Raw genomic sequence first — 18,932 nt, 5'->3', positions numbered from 1 at the left:
TTAAAGCCTGAAATGATCAAATCTTTACATTGTGACTCAGTAAAGTCACTTTGATAACTGTTGATTTTGTGAATAAAACTATGGAGATAAATGTCCATTCTATTGTAAGTAAAAGTACTTTTAAACATTAACCCTTAGGGTCAGCTGATTTTAATCATCATCATCATCATCATCATCACTGTAATCTCCGACATGTTAAGTTGCACCTTGAAGGCAGCGTTTGGATTGAATTCTTATGCGGTTTTCTTCCAGCACATTAGAGGAATTAGAGGAATTGTATTTTATTACTTCAACCCCCGGTTTAGGTGATATTCAATCATTACGTCAACTTTTTAAAAAAAGAAGAGCGACTTATATCAATCAGACGAGAAGTTAGAATCTCCTACACTGTCGACGTGACGAAAACAATATTGAAGTAATTGGAGAATTTGTAATCGATTACTTTAGGTCCAACTTGAGCTGGACTTTGATTGTATGTTATTTTATTTTGATAAAATCAAACTCTCAGTTTAAACGTTCACTTTCCAGCTTCGCCAACGAAAGTTGGGTGAAGTTTGTTTCTGTCTGCACGGATTCATCCATTGGTTTCTATGTATTTTTACCAACTTCCTGCAAAAAAAAAAACTCTTTCCAGACGTCCTCACCTCCTCCCACTCGGCGGTGAAGGACGGCGTCCTCTCCAGCCGGCCCCCGGGGGTCACGTCTCCTCCCGGGCCGGGACTCCCGGGACCTGGCCCTCGAGATCCAGACCCCCAGCTGTGATCCTCCTGAACACACACACACACACACACAAAAAATGTTTGTTTTCAACCGGCAGAGTTTGGAAAGAAGTAGAACGAGAAGTGGAGGGAAGTCGTTCAGAGCTCATCAAAGTTTCATCCGCGGCGGAATATTTTCATCAAACGGATTCTGGATTCGTCTCCTGATTTATTAACGAAGGGCTGATCAGACGAGGAACGCTGTGGCCCACATGGAGCCCCCCCCACCCCCCCCCCCCCCCCAACGGGCTGAGCTGGATCCTGGGATTACAGATTATCTGATCAAACTGCTGGCGTTTCACTGAAAGTTCGTTTGAACTCGTTTCTCCTCAAACTGAGAGGAAAGTTTCCCGTTGACACGGAAACGTTCTGGAAAGGTCTACACCCCCCCGTCACCTTAGCCCCCCCCCCCCCCAGCGTGAGGTTACCTGTACAGGTGACCCGGCCACCAGGTTGGAGTCGGACTTGGACAGGGACTTGGACCGCTGCAGGTCCAGAACGCTGCGCGGGACGGACCTCATCCTACCCAGGGTGCAGGCCCTCTCCTCGTACCCGGTCTGGACCCCCCGCGGCTCGGGGGCCTCCCCGTTCTGAGCCCGGGAGCAGGATGGGGGGCGGCCCAGCGTGGACCATCCACGGGTCCGGTCCGGCTGCTCGCTGGTCCGATCCGGACCTGGACCCTGGTCCTGGTTGACTCTGGTGTGGAAGACGGTCCGGTAGACCACCTGCGGCTTCTCGCCGGCCGGCCTGGTGGGGGGGGGCGGGTCGCTCCGGGGGAAGATGCGGGTGGATCCGGCGCCGATCACGACGCTGGAGTCGGGGGTCTGCGGCAGGCCGCCCGGCCCCTCTGGGGGGGGGCACTTGACGGGTTTGGGGCTGTAGAGGTGGTAGGGCGTGTCGGGGGGGGTCGCAGGCCGGGGACGATCCATGGAGGAGGCCTGCGAACTCCTCGGGGATGTGGCTCTTCCTGCGCTCCTCCGGCACGGCGGGGGGTCTGGACGACGCAGGGGGAGGCGGCTGTCGATGGTACGACCCGTCGTCTGTCTCCTGCTTCCGATGGTACGACCCGTCGTCTGCCGGCGGCTGTCGATGGTACGACCCGTCGTCAATCTCCTGCTTCCGATGGTACGACCCGTCGTCTCTCTCCTGCTTCCGATGGTACGACCCGTCGTCTGTCTGCTGCTGTCGATGGTACGACCCGTCGTCTATCTCCTGCTTCCGATGGTATGACCCGTCGTCTTTTTGCTGCTTCCGATGGTACGACCCGTCGTCTGTCTGCTGCTTCCGATGGTACGACCCGTCGTCTGTCTCCTGCTTCCGATGGTATGACCCGTCGTCTGTCTCCTGCTTCCGATGGTATGACCCGTCGTCTTTTTGCTGCTGCCGATGGTACGACCCGTCGTCTGTCTGCTGCTGCCGATGGTACGACCCGTCGTCTGCCGGCGGCTGTCGATGGTACGACCCGTCGTCTGCCGGCGGCTGTCGATGGTACGACCCGTCGTCTGCGCCAAACACACACACACACAAACAGGAACCGATCAGCCTCCTGCACATTCGGCGTTTGGACAAAACCTTCCTGCTCCACAAGCGCGCAAACAACCCGAATTGACTCAATGACTAAAATGTGTCAGATGAGGAATGTGCACAAGCGGCACAAAGCCGCGGCAAATCTTTACAAAGTCGCTCCCAGATTAAGAGGAAAAGCAACGGGGTTAAAAGAAAACACAGTGAACGAGAGACGCTGCAAACGGGGAGATAAGAAGGAGGCCATTCATCTCCTGCCGCCCTGCAGCTTCAGGAGGAGAAAGGAAACATCTCCTGACTCTCCGCTGACTCCACTTCACATCTCGACTCCTGCAGACTCACATGGACGTCTGAAACACGAGGTGCTAAACCGGAGGAAGTCCCACGCTGGTCAAAAAAAGAGTTCTCACGTTTTCTTTCCAGTAAAGTTTCACGACGACGACGTAGATTTCATGTTGACCACTAGTAGTCCATCACATTCACCCATTCGCACACACACTCACACTCCAATGGAGGCGAAGCACCGTGCGAGGCGCCGTCACTCCACTGGGAGCAGTTTGGGGGGGTTGGGTGTCTTGCCCAAGGACACGGGAGGGAAATGGGAATCAAACCTGCAGCATTTCCGACCGGGAGACGGCGCTCTGCCAGCCGACCGTGACTCCTTGCGGCTTTGTTGTCGTGGAAGCGTGAGGCGGAGGACAAAAAGTCAGTTTTGATAAATGAAGTTTATTTTTTAAGGAGCTAACGTTAGCTTTCACAGTTAGCTTCGTTGGAAAGCTAACGTGGCTGCGTGAGGTGAAAAGGTGAAAAGGACGCTGCAAGTGGCTTCATGACTCTGAATGTCCCGAAGTGGCAGCGATCAGTCTGGTTTAACTTCAGGAGGGTGTAGCAACTGAAGGTGTCTGGTGAAGCTTGGTCTGATTCCCATGAAGTGTCCGTCTTTTTTCCCCTCTTCCTTTTACTTTTCCCTTCCAAGTACTTTCCAAGTGCTTTTTTGAGCATCAAGCACTTTTCCTCAACGTAACCTATTTGATTATGTATGTGTACTTGTTGTATTTTGTTTTTTCTTTCATGTGTATTATATTATCTATCTATCTATCTATCTATCTATCTATCTATCTATCTATCTATCTATCTATCTATCTATCTATCTATCCGTCCATCCATCCCGTAGTTTGTCCATGTAGAGTTGCCGTAGTTCATATTGTGTGTGACGTTTTCGACAGGGACAAGCACAAGCCCCGCCCCCGGCCAGGTCTGGTCCCTCCACCAGTTACACCACCACGTTTCAGCTCATCCATTGAAAATTAAATAAAGCCGATGAATGAAAACGGCATTTTGTGCCACGCTTGATGCTCCATTGATATTTGAGGACGAGTGGATGAAAAACAAAACATGATTTCACAACTACACACACACACACACACACACACACACACACACACACACACACACACACACACACACACACACACACACACACACACACACACACGCGCACACGCACACGCACACGCACACTCACACATTCAGCTGAAAGTCACTGCTTTTATTATTTCTGTTCAATAAATGATGATAAAATGCTTCATGATGACGAGTTGATGTGGAGACAAACAGCTGAGAGTGTGTGTGTGTGTGTGTGTGTGTGTGTGTGTGTGTGTGTGTGTGTGTGTGTGTGTGTGTGTGTGTTTTCACATGCAATGCAGACTCCACAGTCTTGTAATCAAAGCTGTCAGTTGAATAATTGCATGAAACTCCATAATGAATTCACGATGCTGAACACACACACACACACACACACACACACACACACACACACACACACACACACACACACACACACACACACACACACACACACACACACACACACACACACACACACACACACACACACACACACACACACACACACACACACACACACACACACACGGCTCATAAACTGTGATGTCTCCTTTCACTAAAATTAACCAGGTCAGAAGAAGCAAACACATCACGGTAAGTCACACTCAACCGGCGCTTAAAGTTCAACATAATAGTAAAACTTGGGACGGAACCAAATCCAGTACTTGTATAGGCGGTGGTGCCCCGCTACGCTGATCCAGAACCCAGGAGGGCGAAGTCCTGCACCGCCGGCCACACTTCAGACACTTCTACTCCAACTGCAACACTTCACATGGGATTGCATGAGAAGGTCCACGGTGCCGTATTACCTGGGCTAGAGGAACCACGGTACTACGGAGTACCGATTCACGTAAAACCAAATGGTACCATGTTTCGCTACCTAAACGCATCAATAGCTGCGGTTCCTCTTCAGTCTGCTCCGCCCCTCCTATTACCGACAAGAGGAGCCCCTGCTGAAGCTCCGCCCCCTGTTACCGAAAGAAGCGTCTGCACCTCATCTGAACACCAGGGGGCATTGGAGCGCCACATTTCAATAAACCTGTTAACACAACAACCAGTGAGCATAGCGACACATGTAAACAACAACAGGAGGGCTTACGGTCGATTAAATATTTAAATATTGCAGCACGTCCACAGTGGCGATGGTCACTGACCAATCAGCAGACGGCTGCGCCGTCGCTCCTCCCACCTCAACGGAGGTGGCCGCGAGTTTATACATCGAGAAATAAATATGTTAAATCGACATTATTGTGAGGTTTCATTATTAAACACATTAATATTTATGTATATAAAAGTACTGGTATCGGTTCTAATGTGAACGGTTCTTTTTACATTGTCATGAGGAACAGAAGGACGCGAGCTCACGTGGCTAACGCTAAAGCTACAACAGATAAACTCCCTTGAAACTACCGTGAAAAGGAAACAGTTAATGCTGCAGGCGGCGCCGGACGGAGGGACGGCGGCGCTGACTGAATAAAAGTGAGTAAGAGTCGGTCTGGGATTCACTTCACGTCGTTATTCCGAACACAGAGAAGCAGAAACTTCCTGCACCTGAAGGCTCCTCGAACGCATCGCGTGGTTTCATCTTTTCTTGAAGTTTTATGCGTCTCCCTCTCCTCCCCCTCCTCTTCTTTGAGTAAATGACGATAACTGTTGGCAACAGGTGAACCCAACGGTTGCCACGGCAACAGAGCTCCCGTCACACAGCGGCGGCGGCGGCAGCATCTCCCCCGGGCCGCCGAGCCGCTTCGACCTCCGAGGGAGGGGGGGGGGGGGGGGGGGGGGGTTGAGTGTACGGTGGATAAACACAACAATCAACGCAGCGGGAGGGAAGCTAAGGTTTGGCGAGTGGCCGGCGGGGAGGAAATCATGTCTGATCAAATATGATGCATTCCTATTATTGCGGTATTATTCCAAAGTGGAGGGTGTAATATTCAGCTCCCCGGTGTTACGCAAAAATCTGCAGCCCTGCAGCGTGAAGGCCTCAGGACGAAGAGGAACATTTTACTTATTCATTCATTCACTCCTCCATTTATTTCCATATACATGTATTTACCTATTTATAAAGCTGTTTTTAATCATAAATAACTCCACCGAGCTCCATTATTAACAGCCTTGTCAAGGTATTTGAAAAATGCCTCTATATTCAATGATCACATATATATAAAGTTATTCTCCTTACCGATCCGCACTGAAGAATAACTTGTGGGCTTGTTGAGTCCACATCATAGACAAAGGGGTGCCTCCAGGTCCTTTTCTTGGAAATAGTGAAATAGTAACTGTGAGGACACACCATTAAGTCATCCACGTAGTGCTGAGCCTTCGTCTGCCTCTGCTCGTCTTCATCACCCATGTCAGCCTCCATTAGTCTTCGCAAGCTTCTGTTAGTCTCCGTCAGCCTCCATTAGTCTTCGTCAGCCTTCGTTAACGTGCTGATCTCTTTTCCTACAACACATTTGTTTGTTTGCTGCGGCGTAACATGAAGCCCCACTGATATTCTCCTATTGATGTTTCTAATTAGGGTCATTAGCTTCACAGCTTTCGCTTCTTACTTTCCCTCCGTTTTGCTCTGAATCAAAAGGAACTGTGTCGACGGCTCTCCAGTTACTGAGACGGGTGTGGAATGTGATGAATGAGCCTGAAAGGTCTTTTTTTCCATCAGGGATCAATAATCAGAGGGATCCATCGGTCAGATTTCATCGGTGGAGAGAGAAACCGTTTTCTGCTTTTCTGTTGGTGCTGCAGCTGTCGGGCCATAACTTCATGAAGTCACTTCCTGTCGGTTCTTGTTTCTGACTCGTTTGGACTTGATTAAACTTCTGGGGGTTTTTTTCTTTCTCTGTTACATAACGATCAGGCTTCAAACTCTAGTGTTGGATAAAGATCCACTTGATCCTGGTTCAGGTCTCGCTGGACCGTTTTCTAATCCAGCTGCTGGATGTTGACGCTGCTCAGAGTGAATCTTTGATGCGTCCAGCTCTTCTTCTTCTTCTCGTCTTTTTCTCTCTGACCGCCTTCAAGCTCCAACCAATTCAAGTAGAAAGCCTCCACCCGTCAGTCTGGACCTGATGGAGTTTCACCAACACCTCCTCACGTGTCGCCTTCGTATGTGTGCATTGAAATAACTGCTCTCTGTTACTTCTCTTCTTAAAGGTACAATTACAATAAAATTGAAATTCTACATTTTTACATCATTTAATTGAAACTGTCGCTTCCACATATTTTAGTTTTATGACAAGACAAGACAAGACAAGACAAGACAAGACAAGACAAGACAAGACAAGACAAGACAATACAATACAATACAATACAATACAATACAATACAACACAACACAATGGAGCCAGATTCTGTGTCCGGGGGATGCCGTCAAGCTGAAGGAGGAGTCCTATCGGGTGTTGTTAGCTCATGGGTACCGGCAGCCAAAGCGTCTGTTCTGGCAGGAGTTCGGCGAGGTCATGGAGGAAATTCTGGCAAACCGTCCGGGGCCTCAGGAGGGGGAAGCGGTTCTCCACCAACACCGTTTACAGCGGAGGAGGGGAGCTGTTGACCTCAACAGGAGATGTCGTCAGGCGGTGGAAGGAAGACCTTGGAGGACCTCCTCCACCCCACCACCACGTCTTCCACTGAGGACAAGAGGCTGGGTTCTCAGAGGTGGACTCGTCCATCACCCAGGCTGAAGTCACCGAGGTAGTTGCTCAGCTCCTCGGTGGCAAGGCACCAGGAGTGGTCGACGACGGTACCTCTGGACTGGCAGACTGGGGTGATGGTCCCTCTTTTTAAGAATTGGGATCGGAGGGTGTGTTCCAACGACAGAGGGGTCACACTCCTCAGCCTCCCCGGGAAAGTCTATTCCAGGGTACTGGAGAGGAGGATCCGACTGTTAGTCGAACCTCGAGGTCTGGGTAACTCTGCTTAGACTGATGCCTCCGCCACCTGGTGGCTGCAGTCTAATATATGATGTAATGTAATGTGATAAATTAAAATAAAATAAAATAAAATAAAATAAAATATGTGATAAAATAAAATAAAATAAAATATAATATAATATAAAATAATAAAATATAATAAAATATAATAAAATATAATATAATATAATATAATATAATATAATAAATTAAAATAAATTAAAATACATTAAAATACATTAAAAATACATTAAAATAAAATGTAATATAATATAATAAAATAAAATATAATAAATATAATATAATGATTACATATTAATTTTTAAAATGTATGAGAATGTTTGCTGAATTCTTACAATCAAAAAAACAAGACGAGGAATGATTGAAACGATGAAGGTGAAGCTGTGAACTTTTCATCCCTCCCAGATTGTCAGGAGGGCGCCGGCTGCATCATTCATGAGGACGGCGGTCGGACTCTGCACCGAGGGAGAACCGTGTCCTGCAGTGTCCGGCGTTACGTAAAGCTCCACTCCTATGGCAGCGGCAGCTCGCCGCTGGATGCACTTTATAAATAGTCCTGCTTTCTGTCCAGCCGCCCACTCAGGTGCCTGACACCTGCAGGCCGCGCTGCAGGGCCCAGCGGGTTATTGTGTAAGGCTGGATCAATGCTGACGATCGCCTGACGATCGCTTGACGATTGGTTCAGGATCGTGAAGGGAAGAATGAAAAGGAAGGAGGAAGGAAAGACCTTTTATGGAGACGAGGAGGAAAAGTGTTGCCTTCGCTTTCTCATCCTCATTTCTCAATCCACAAATCTCACATTTCATTCTCTCTTCTTGTTGAATTTTGCTCCTCGTCACCCCCCCCCCCCCCCCCCACACACACACACACACACACACATAGAAACACACACCACCCCCCACCCCCACCCACTCCCTTTTCCACTGGCATCCTTTGAATTCTGTTACTCTTTGCCTTCTGTACCCACATACATATATCCTCTCTCTCTCTCTCTCTCTCTCTCTCTCTGTAAGCCACTTGTTACCATGGCAACCCTACAATGGGCCTTATAAAGCTAATAAGTGCAGAGAGCAGGAGGGATGAGCGGAGCAGCAGAAGAAAGACGGAGGAGGTAAAAAAAACAAAAAAACCCAACAACAACAAACCGACAGAAAAATAAATTAAAAGGAGAAATATTGCCGATCTATTTGTGGCGTTGGAACTTCAGCCGAGGGAGCTGACGGAGGCCGGTTTCGAGAGAAGCAGGTATTTGGATGCAGGCGATGCCGCAGCGTTTATACATAGCCTGCTCCTCCAAGCGGGAGACTTCAGCGCCGCGCTCCAGAACTGCTGAGGTATCAAACCCGCCGGGGTTATTTCGGTAACTGGGTGTTGAGTCAGAGTCGGGCTGTTAGCGCCCAGCAGGGGGGGGAATCGTCGCTTTGGCTCATTGACTGAAACGCCGGGGCCGACGTGGGCGGCGCGGCGTGGCGCGGCGGAGGAGTGGCTGGCCCTCGCCGGTTCAAGTCCGGGCGGTGCGGCGTGTGCGGCGCGTGCACGCCGTGGCGTCTCCGCACGCTTCACACTGAGTCACATTCACACGCAGTTTTCCTTCAGGGGGAATGGAACCAGCAACTACAACTCAGACTGGATGACTTCACACCCATTCCATTTAGTGGGTGGAGGTAAAAACAACCCTGATTTAGGCCGAGTACTGTAAAAAAATCTATGTTCTAAGTATGTTTTACCACTCGTTCTTTTGATAATGATTCTATTTGGCTGCTCTCAGGCCTTCAGGCTTCCCCACGCTGGGATTCAAACTAGATGAATAGTTCTGTCCGCAGACACACGCTGCCTTCCGGGGGGTGGAGCCTCAGCTTTGTGACATCCATGTGTTTGTAAAGGAATCCCAAAAGAGAGAGGGAGAGAGAGAGAGAGAGAGAGAGAGAGAGAGAGAGAGAGAGAGAGAGAGAGAGAGAGAGAGCAACCTGGAGGGTGGAGCTCCAAAAGAAGCTTGAAGTAAGTTGTTAGCATCTATTAGCATCAACTAGCATTTTAGGTTAGGTTGCAGCAGCAGCTGCTGCTGTGAGCTGCAGCCTTCACCCTCATGCTGCAGCCTTCATCCTCATGCTGCAGCCTTCACCCTCGTGCTGCAGCCTTCACTCTCGTGCTGCAGCCTTCATCCTGATGCTGCAGCCTTCACCCTCGTTCTGCAGCCTTCATCCTCGTGCTGCAGCCTTCACCCTCGTTCTGCAGCCTTCACCCTCGTGCTGCAGCCTTCACCCTCGTGCTGCAGCCTTCACTCTCGTGCTGCAGCCTTCACCCTCGTGCTGCAGCCTTCACTCTCGTGCTGCAGCCTTCATCCTGATGCTGCAGCCTTCACCCTCGTTCTGCAGCCTTCACCCTCGTGCTGCAGCCTTCACCCTCGTGCTGCAGCCTTCATCCTCGTGCTGCAGCCTTCACTCTCGTGCTGCAGCCTTCACCCTCGTGCTGCAGCCTTCACCCTCGTGCTGCAGCCTTCACCCTCGTTCTGCAGCCTTCACCCTCGTTCTGCAGCCTTCACCCTCGTGCTGCAGCCTTCACTCTCGTGCTGCAGCCTTCATCCTGATGCTGCAGCCTTCACCCTCGTTCTGCAGCCTTCACCCTCGTGCTGCAGCCTTCATCCTGATGCTGCAGCCTTCATCCTCGTGCTGCAGCCTTCATCCTCGTGCTGCAGCCTTCACCCTCGTGCTGCAGCCTTCACCCTCGTGCTGCAGCCTTCACCCTCATGCTGCAGCCTTCACCCTTTCAATCAACAGGTTTCAATCAACATCCTGTCAGCTCATCACCATGGCAACGGCAGAGACTGATGAAGAAACGTCACTGAAAGTCACAAAGCAAGAAGAAGAATGTTGGTGTTCTCCCATTGTTAACATTTAGAGCAGATGGTTCTCTGCTGCATGAGTGTGTGCGTGTGCGTGTGCGTGTGCGTGTGCGTGTACGTGTACGTGTGTGTGTGTGTGTGTGTGTGTGTGTGTGTGTGTGTGTGTGTGTGTGTGTGTGTGTGTGCAAAGCTCTTCCAGGTTAGAATACCATATAATAACCCGATGATCGGTGTCAGTGAATCTGGATCCTTCAGCAGGAAGTAAAAGCAGGTTTGTGGCGTTTGCAGGTCGAGAGACGCTCGCCTGTTCAAACCGACTCGCTGATGAACAGCAGCATGGCTGCGGAGCGGAAAAGTGCCTGCGTGGAGGTTTGAAGCTCCGCTGGCCTGATTACAAACTCTGGGGAGGAAACACCTCGTTCATTAGCCGCGATATTCCTGTTGGTGCAGAAAAGTTTGGCGCTCGGCAGGAGGGAGAATCATTAGACGAACGCCACGGCGGCTTCATCTGCTGTGACAGTGAGAGAACGCCTCGCAGGGCTCGCTCGCATTATTTATTTATTTTGCCGACGTCGGCAGAGTTTTCCTCCCCGAAACGAGCCTGCATGCTAATTCTGAGCCGAACTGATTTCACAAACAAAAAAGACCCAAGAAACGTCTCAGATGATTTTATTTTGCTGATGAGATTGATCTGGATGAATCATCCTCTCAAGAGCCACTGAGGGGTTCAGGGAGGGGCGACACCTCACCGTCCCTCCGAGACCCAAGGTCTGAAACCCACAAAGCTCCTCAGACACTCAGCAAATTAATATAAATCAACATTTTCAATGTTTTATAAGCCACGCCAGAACACAAAGAAGGACTCGGCCTGAGAACAAGCTGCCGAAAAGGATAAAACCAGCAGGAATCAAACACAACCTGAAGTTATTTTTAGAGTTCATGGCAGAACTTTAATGTCACGTCAGCTTTCTGATCCGCACGTCAAAGGTTGGAGGTTTTTCTGCCCCAGATTCATTTCGTCTGGTAGAAAAACGTTTCCATGGTTTTTAAGTTTCACAGACGTTTAAACGACATGAAAAAGTTTCAAAAACCAGAGAAATGTAGTTTTTTTTTATTCAGATATTGAACCTTGCGGTGACGTCTAAAGGACGACCGTCCAATCACAGTCCAGCACACCCGTCCAATCACAGACCAGCACAACCGTCCAATCACAGACCAGCGCAACCGTCCAATCACAGACCAGCACACCCATCCAATCACAGTCCAGCACAACCGTCCAATCACAGACCAGCACAACCGTCCAATCACAGTCCAGCACAACCGTCCAATCACAGACCAGCACACCCATCCAATCACAGACCAGCACAACCGTCCAATCACAGTCCAGCACACCCATCCAATCACAGACCAGCACAACCGTCCAATCACAGTCCAGCACAACCGTCCAATCACAGACCAGCACAACCGTCCAATCACAGTCCAGCACAACCGTCCAATCACAGACCAGCACAACCGTCCAATCACAGACCAGCACAACCGTCCAATCACAGACCAGCACAACCGTCCAATCACAGTCCAGCACAACCGTCCAATCACAGACCAGCACACCCATCCAATCACAGACCAGCACAACCGTCCAATCACAGTCCAGCACACCCATCCAATCACAGACCAGCACAACCGTCCAATCACAGTCCAGCACAACCGTCCAATCACAGACCAGCACAACCGTCCAATCACAGTCCAGCACAACCGTCCAATCACAGACCAGCACAACCGTCCAATCACAGTCCAGCACAACCGTCCAATCACAGACCAGCACAACCGTCCAATCACAGACCAGCACAACCGTCCAATCACAGACCAGCACAACCGTCCAATCACAGACCAGCACAACCGTCCAATCACAGCTCCTTCTGGAAGAACAAATGAGTTTGGGCTGTTCCTACCGTCCCGGCCGCACTGACGAAACGTTTGTGTTCCAGCTCGCTGATCACCATAAATCATATTTTAGCCATATTTAGCTCGTGACGTCGCCACTGTCGGAGCGCCGCAGCTCGTTTAAATGTCGTGATGCACCTGAATGCATCACGAAGAGCCGTCAGCACCTCTTAAAACCGGACAAACGTTGCTGCTCGTACAAAAACTCTCTTTTATTACTGAAACAGTTCAGAGAAATGTCATTCTGAAAGAACTGGAGGCGAGCTGTGAGGGGGCGTGGCCTGATGTTAGCGAGGGGTCGTGGCCTGCAAGTTCTGCAGCTTCTTATCAGAGTCCTGCAGAAAAAAAAACATTATTTTCTGCAGCTGCCTGACGTCACTGCTGAATTTTCTTCTTGTTCTCATGGCTTCAAAAATTTGAGGATGGAGGGACCTTTAGACTACAGTAGAACCATGGATCTGCTCTACACCCTTTACACACACACACACACACACACACACACACACACACACACACACACACACACACACACACACACACACACACACACACACCCCTAAGGTGTGCGACTCCAGTTTGACAGCAGCAGAAATATCATTTCAATTTCCTGCGACCCGAGGCGAACGGATTAAAGTTTCATTTGGTTTCCAGAATAAAACGAGATCCGGCAGAATGGGAAAAAAAATATATAAGGTGAGAAGTGTTAAAATACTTCCCTGGAATATGAGAGAAATGATGAAACCTGCTGCCGACAGAGCGACTCCAGAACTTCTTCCTGAATGAAGGTGAACGTTTTGCTTCACACTGAGATCAAACCTTCTGTCTGAACGTAGTGGATGTGTAGTAATACCCCTGCTGACCAGCAGGGGCAGTGATGAGCAGACCAGCTAACCGTTGGCATTTGTTGTGTTTTTAAGATGTTTTCTTATCTGCTTTTTACTGTGAAGCACTTTGCGACTGTCTGCAAAAAGAGCTATAGAAATAAAGTTGACTTACTTAACGTACGTGAGACCACAGGAAGTAACAATGAAGGAAAAAGACATGAGGACAGTTGGAGGAAAGACAAATGTGTGCGTGGACACAAACACCTACATCTACAACGTGAGCGTCTCGACCAGGAACTGCTGCCTCCCGACAGAAACTGCACTGCCCTCTAGTGGAGGTACTGCAACAACCACACCAAAAAGACAGAGCGCAAAACCATCACTAACCAACCAACCATCCAATCAACCAACCAACCAACCAACCAACCAACCAACCCACCAAAAAAACAAACAAAACCAAACAAACCGACCGACCATCCAACCAACTGATAAGAAAGTAACTTAAATAAAGAAACAAACTGAAAAGTGGAGTTGTTTTTATTGTGGTTTTCCTGCGTACTTGATAATCGTCCTCAGAGAAAGGTCAGCGGTCAGAGCGCCTGCAGAAGCGTCTGTCCTACCTGTAAGGCAGTAACCTGTCCTACCTGTGAGGCAGTAACCTGTCCTACCTGTGAGGCAGTAACCTGTCCTACCTGTGAGGAAGCAGTAACCTGTTCTACCTGTGAGGAAGCAGTAACCTGTCCTACCTGTGAGGAAGCAGTAACCTGTCCTACCTGTGAGGAAGCAGTAACCTGTCCTACCTGTAAGGCAGTAACCTGTCCTACCTGTGAGGAAGCAGTAACCTGTCCTACCTGTGAGGAAGCAGTAACCCGTCCTACCTGTGAGGAAGCAGTAACCTGTCCTACCTGTGAGGCAGTAACCTGTCCTACCTGTGAGGCAGTAACCTGTCCTACCTGTGAGGAAGCAGTAACCTGTCCTACCTGTGAGGAAGCAGTAACCCGTCCTACCTGTGAGCTGACCGTCGTCGTTGGAGCCGGCGGAGTCCTCCTGGTTGGGGCTGAGGGGGGGGCTGGCGGGGGGGCTGGTGCTGAAGCTGGCGTAGCCCAGGGAGGAGCTCACCTCGCTGGGCTCACAGCTGTGGTTGACCGGCCTCTGGACGTCCAGCGACGAGGACAGCGAGGTGCGCTGCTTGGGCTGAGGGCGGGGGGGGGCGGGGGGGGGGACAGGAGCTCCAGTTAGAAACCCACACAGAGGAACATGCAAACTCTGCCTGAGCCCGTTCTGCCTGAGCCCGGGGAACCAACACTGACAAACATGGAGGGCAGAGAGGATTCTCCTTTGAGCTCAGCAGCTTGCCTGCAAGTCAGACTTGTTTTATGCAAATATGAAAAGTTCTGTTTTCCAACAAGTCTTTTTGTTTGTGTCGTCAAATGACGTTGACTCATTCAGTCAGAAAGACTTTTTTTTTAATGTGTGAATTGAAAACATGGGTGGATCAGAAAAGCAGGAGAAGCTGAGTGAAACAGACACACGGAGCCGAAGACGATGACGAGTGAAACTGTCCACTGGGGAACATTTTTTATACTGTGAGGCTTTTTCACTTCTCAACAACCTGCTGCTCAGTGTGTGTGTGTGTGTGTGTGTGTGTGTGTGTGTGTGTGTGTGTGTGTGTGTGTGTGTGTGTGTGTGTGTGTGTGTGTTAGGAGGGAGTCTTTGAGGATTCGTCACTGTGGCAGCAGCAAGGAATAAAGACGTGATGCACACACACACACACACACACACACACACACACACACACACACACACACACACACACACACACACACACACACACACACACACACACACACACACACACACACACACACACACACACACACACACTCACAGCAGAGAGATTCTGTGCCGTTTGACTCCTGTGACTTGAGTCAATACGATGATGGTTGATGGTTCTATGCACTGTTTTAATTCACACCGTGGCTCAGATCTTAGATCAATCTAATCCAGCCACGGCTCCAGAAAGCTGGCGTGTCCCTGGCGCAGTGAAAACATCGTGAACCAGAGAAGCTCATGACGCAAAAGCGAGTGCCTTTGAAAATCGAACTTCACAGACGACACCTCAGAGATCCAGCGTCCTGCTTAAACACAACTATGAGGGAGGCAAGAGCCAACTGAACTGCTATTTCGGCTGCTCCTGTACTCCTGTACTAGAAAGTAATGACATTTTAAACGTCTTTGTGGACAATATAAGGGACATAAAAGGTCAAACGAAATCCCACCGCCATCCCTCTGCAGTCCAGGCCATGTTGAACCTCCCCTACATGTTTGGTCCTCCTTTAACGGGGTTTGTCTTGAAGACGTCTCAGCACTGGCGGCAAAAATGAAACCCTCCTCCGGTTCTGTAGATGCGTTGCCGTTTAAAGTTGTTGTAAACATCTTTGACACTGTTGGACCAATGGGTGACCAGAATGTTTAACCTGAAACTGCAACTAAGCCGAACCCCCCACCACCTGATCCTGGTGAACCGGCTGCAGGACCTGATGGGACTGTCAGGTCCAGTGCTCCAGTGGTCGGAGTCTTAGTGCGTCTGCCAAACACATTCGGTCAGGAAACCTGTGGTGTGGCGTCCCCCAGGGCTCTGTTCTGGGACCCATCCTGTTTCTGCTGTACGTTCTTCCTCTCGGCCGGATAATCCGGCAGTTCAGTGACGTCTCACACCATCTTTTTGCTGACGACCTCCAACTGTGCTGTTGGTTTAAGGCTTCTGAAGCAGACGTGGCACAAGCCGAACAGTGGCGAAGCCACAACAGCCTTTCAACTGAACTCTAAACAAACAGAGGTGCTTATTATTGCCCCAGACGGCGCCACCCCCGCTATCAAGCAACACTAGGGTGAACTCAGCCTGTCTACCAAAACCACACTGAGGAATCTTGGGGTGACCGTTGACTGAGCTATGTCACTAGAGCACCAATCGAGACAGCTGGTTAAAAGCTGCTTCTTCCAGCTGAGCTCAGGCCCGTGGTTCTAAGGGGAGCTTGAAATGATTATCCATGTGTTTGCTTTCCTGGTGGCCAGACGACTGCAACATCCAGTTCACCTGCCGGAACGAGAAAGACTTTGGCTCTCCTTCAGTACGTCCAGGACTCTGCTGCCAGGCTGTTGACCGGCATCAACAAGAGGTCCCGCATCGTACGGTATTAAAATCTCTCAGTGGAGTAATCTGCTGATGACAGAGTGATTCCAGCAAACAGTAGCTCAGACTCCACGCTCCACATCCCGCCGCCGCTCCGTGGAAACACCCGGAAGCTGACAGACTCTCACGGCGCGTCCATTCATCATCGCTGGAGGATGAGGATGAAACTATAAACGCTTCGGTCGCTTCATGGACTCATCAGAACAGAGAAACGTCTCTGAAGACAAAACACTGAGGAACAAGGTATCAAAGGAGGAGGAGGAGGAGGAGGAGGAGGAGGAGGAGGAGGAGTAAAATCGGACAGTAAGCTGGTGGGTATGAAGGGAAAACCCAGTGAAGTCGCCTCGTCTTCCTCTCTTCATGTTTTATCTGCTGCATCACGATCAGTGGAGAAGGGCCACCAGTTGATTTCTACTAACTCTGGTCCTTTATTGTTCCTGTGTCACCTGGTAGAGGGGGAACGGCCAAGCTCCTTCATTTAGCGCGCGCACACACGCACACGCACATGCACACACACACACACACACACACACACACACACACACACACACACACACACACACACACACACACACACACACACACACACACACACACACACACATTCTGCCTTCATTTCCTGGAAACCCTTCGAGAAAGCTGAAGGCAACATATTAATATTTCAACAGGAAACTTCTATACATCCAACCGTGCGTGTGTGTGTGTACGTGTATGTGTGTGTGTGTGTGTGTGTGTGTGCATGCACACCACCGGGAGCACTAAAAGGAAAATGAAATGAATTCCGGAGAATTAATTAGGCGCCATAAAATTGAACTGGTTGATTATGTGGCTCCAAGCTGAGCGGCGGGCCACCGGGCGCCGTGTGGGGTCCACACACACACACACACACACACACACACACACACACACACACACACACACACACACACACACACACACACACACACACACACACACACACACACACACACACACACATGGGTTAATACTTGATTACTTTGATGAAAGTGGAGTTGTGCAGTGGTTGGCCCAGCAGTTCGAGGCTCTTTCTTCAGAGAGAAAACCACATTTTCAGAAACACGAAATGAGACAGAGGGTCAAACTGGAGCCTCACGAGTTTCTTCACAGTTCAAGACATGCGCGGGTCTATAAAGTTTATATTTGAAGGCTCTTGTGGCTACATTGATGAAATGATGAAACCGGACCGCTTGTGACCGACGAAGTAAAGTAACTTTAGGGTTGATTTCGATTCTAAATTGTTTCTTTGAATCTCTTGGACAGAAAACCTGATATTTCATCCCTCAACTGTGTTTGTGTGTCGATTGATGGTAAATGATAAATGAGCATTAAAATGTGAGTGTAAAGAAGAAAATCTAAATTTTTGTGTTTTCGTATTTTTCTATTTGTCCAATTTTAATGCAAAACTTTTTTGAAGACTCGTCCAGGTTTTTATCAGACGCATGAAAAGTAGTTTCTAAACTCTCTGCATCACCGACGGCTTCACACTCTAACATGTCACCTCTGATGTCTTTATCCTGAATATGATTAAATTGATTTAATTATAATGTAATCATATATCCTGACTTGCATCCTGATCAATTACCATAAAAACAGAGCGACTCACTAAAGTACCAGGCCTCCTGCTGTGAAGCAGCGCTGCACAACCGGCGTCACTGATTCTCTCTACATAGTTTTGTTAATTAGAGAAAAGCTCGTGACTCAGCAGGTGAGCTGCTTTCGTGTGTGCAGGTGTGAGCGTGACGGACGGTTTGTCCTCCGTCCAATAGAACCAGACGGTCAGACACTGATTTGTTTCTCCCGTTAGGAAACATTTTACAGGAGTTGTTGAAATGTTGTGAATAAAGCCGCTGCTGTGATTCATCGCTTCACAACAACGGAGATCAGGGCCAATGAGGACACAACTTTCTGAAAACGGGTCTCATGGTGGAACTTAAAAAAAAAAAAAAAAGCAGTGAAACGATACATTTTTTTTGCGTAAACGGAGGCTTAATCGACATCAGATCCACGTCACTGGGCGCAGCTGGTAGCTGAGACCGCTGCCAGTCTGGAAGCTTCCGTTTCCGCGATGCAACATGGCCGCCAGCTGTCAGAGTATAAACGACGACTCCACCAGGATCGAGGGAAAAAGGACACGTAGCTGAACTGCTGCTAACTTCACCAACCAGCATCACTAATCTTGATCATGTTAGCGTCCACAGAACGACGATTGCTACCAGCTAGCCACGCTCGTTCTAACTAGCCACGCTCGTTCCAGCTAGCCACGCTCGTTCTAACTCGCCACGCTCATTCCAGTTAGCCACGCTCGTTCCAGCTAGCCACGATCGCTCCAGCTAGCCACGCTCGTTCCAGCTAGCCACGCTCGTTCCAGCTAGCCACGATCGCTACAGCTAGCCACGCTCGCTCCAGCTAGCCACAATCGCTCCAGCTAGCCACAATCATTCCAGCTAGCCACGCTCGTTCCAGCTAGCCACGATCGTTCAAGCTAGCCACGCT

General features: G+C 49.5%; 1 protein-coding gene across 1 annotated transcript in view; it reads right to left on the bottom strand.

Moving 5' to 3' along the window:
* anks1b (ankyrin repeat and sterile alpha motif domain containing 1B) overlaps positions 1 to 18,932 on the bottom strand; it is a 132,672-nt gene that overhangs the window by 51,975 nt on the left and 61,765 nt on the right. Inside the window, 4 exon segments of the mRNA XM_080517898.1 lie at positions 645 to 767; positions 1,187 to 1,663; positions 1,665 to 2,260; positions 14,233 to 14,419. Coding sequence (XP_080374024.1) covers positions 645 to 767; positions 1,187 to 1,663; positions 1,665 to 2,260; positions 14,233 to 14,419 — 1,383 coding nt within the window.

Source organism: Blennius ocellaris, assembly GCF_963422515.1.
Source record: "Blennius ocellaris genome assembly, chromosome: 22".
Lineage (NCBI taxonomy): Eukaryota > Metazoa > Chordata > Actinopteri > Blenniiformes > Blenniidae > Blennius > Blennius ocellaris.
This window is presented reverse-complemented; position numbering and strand designations above follow the sequence as displayed.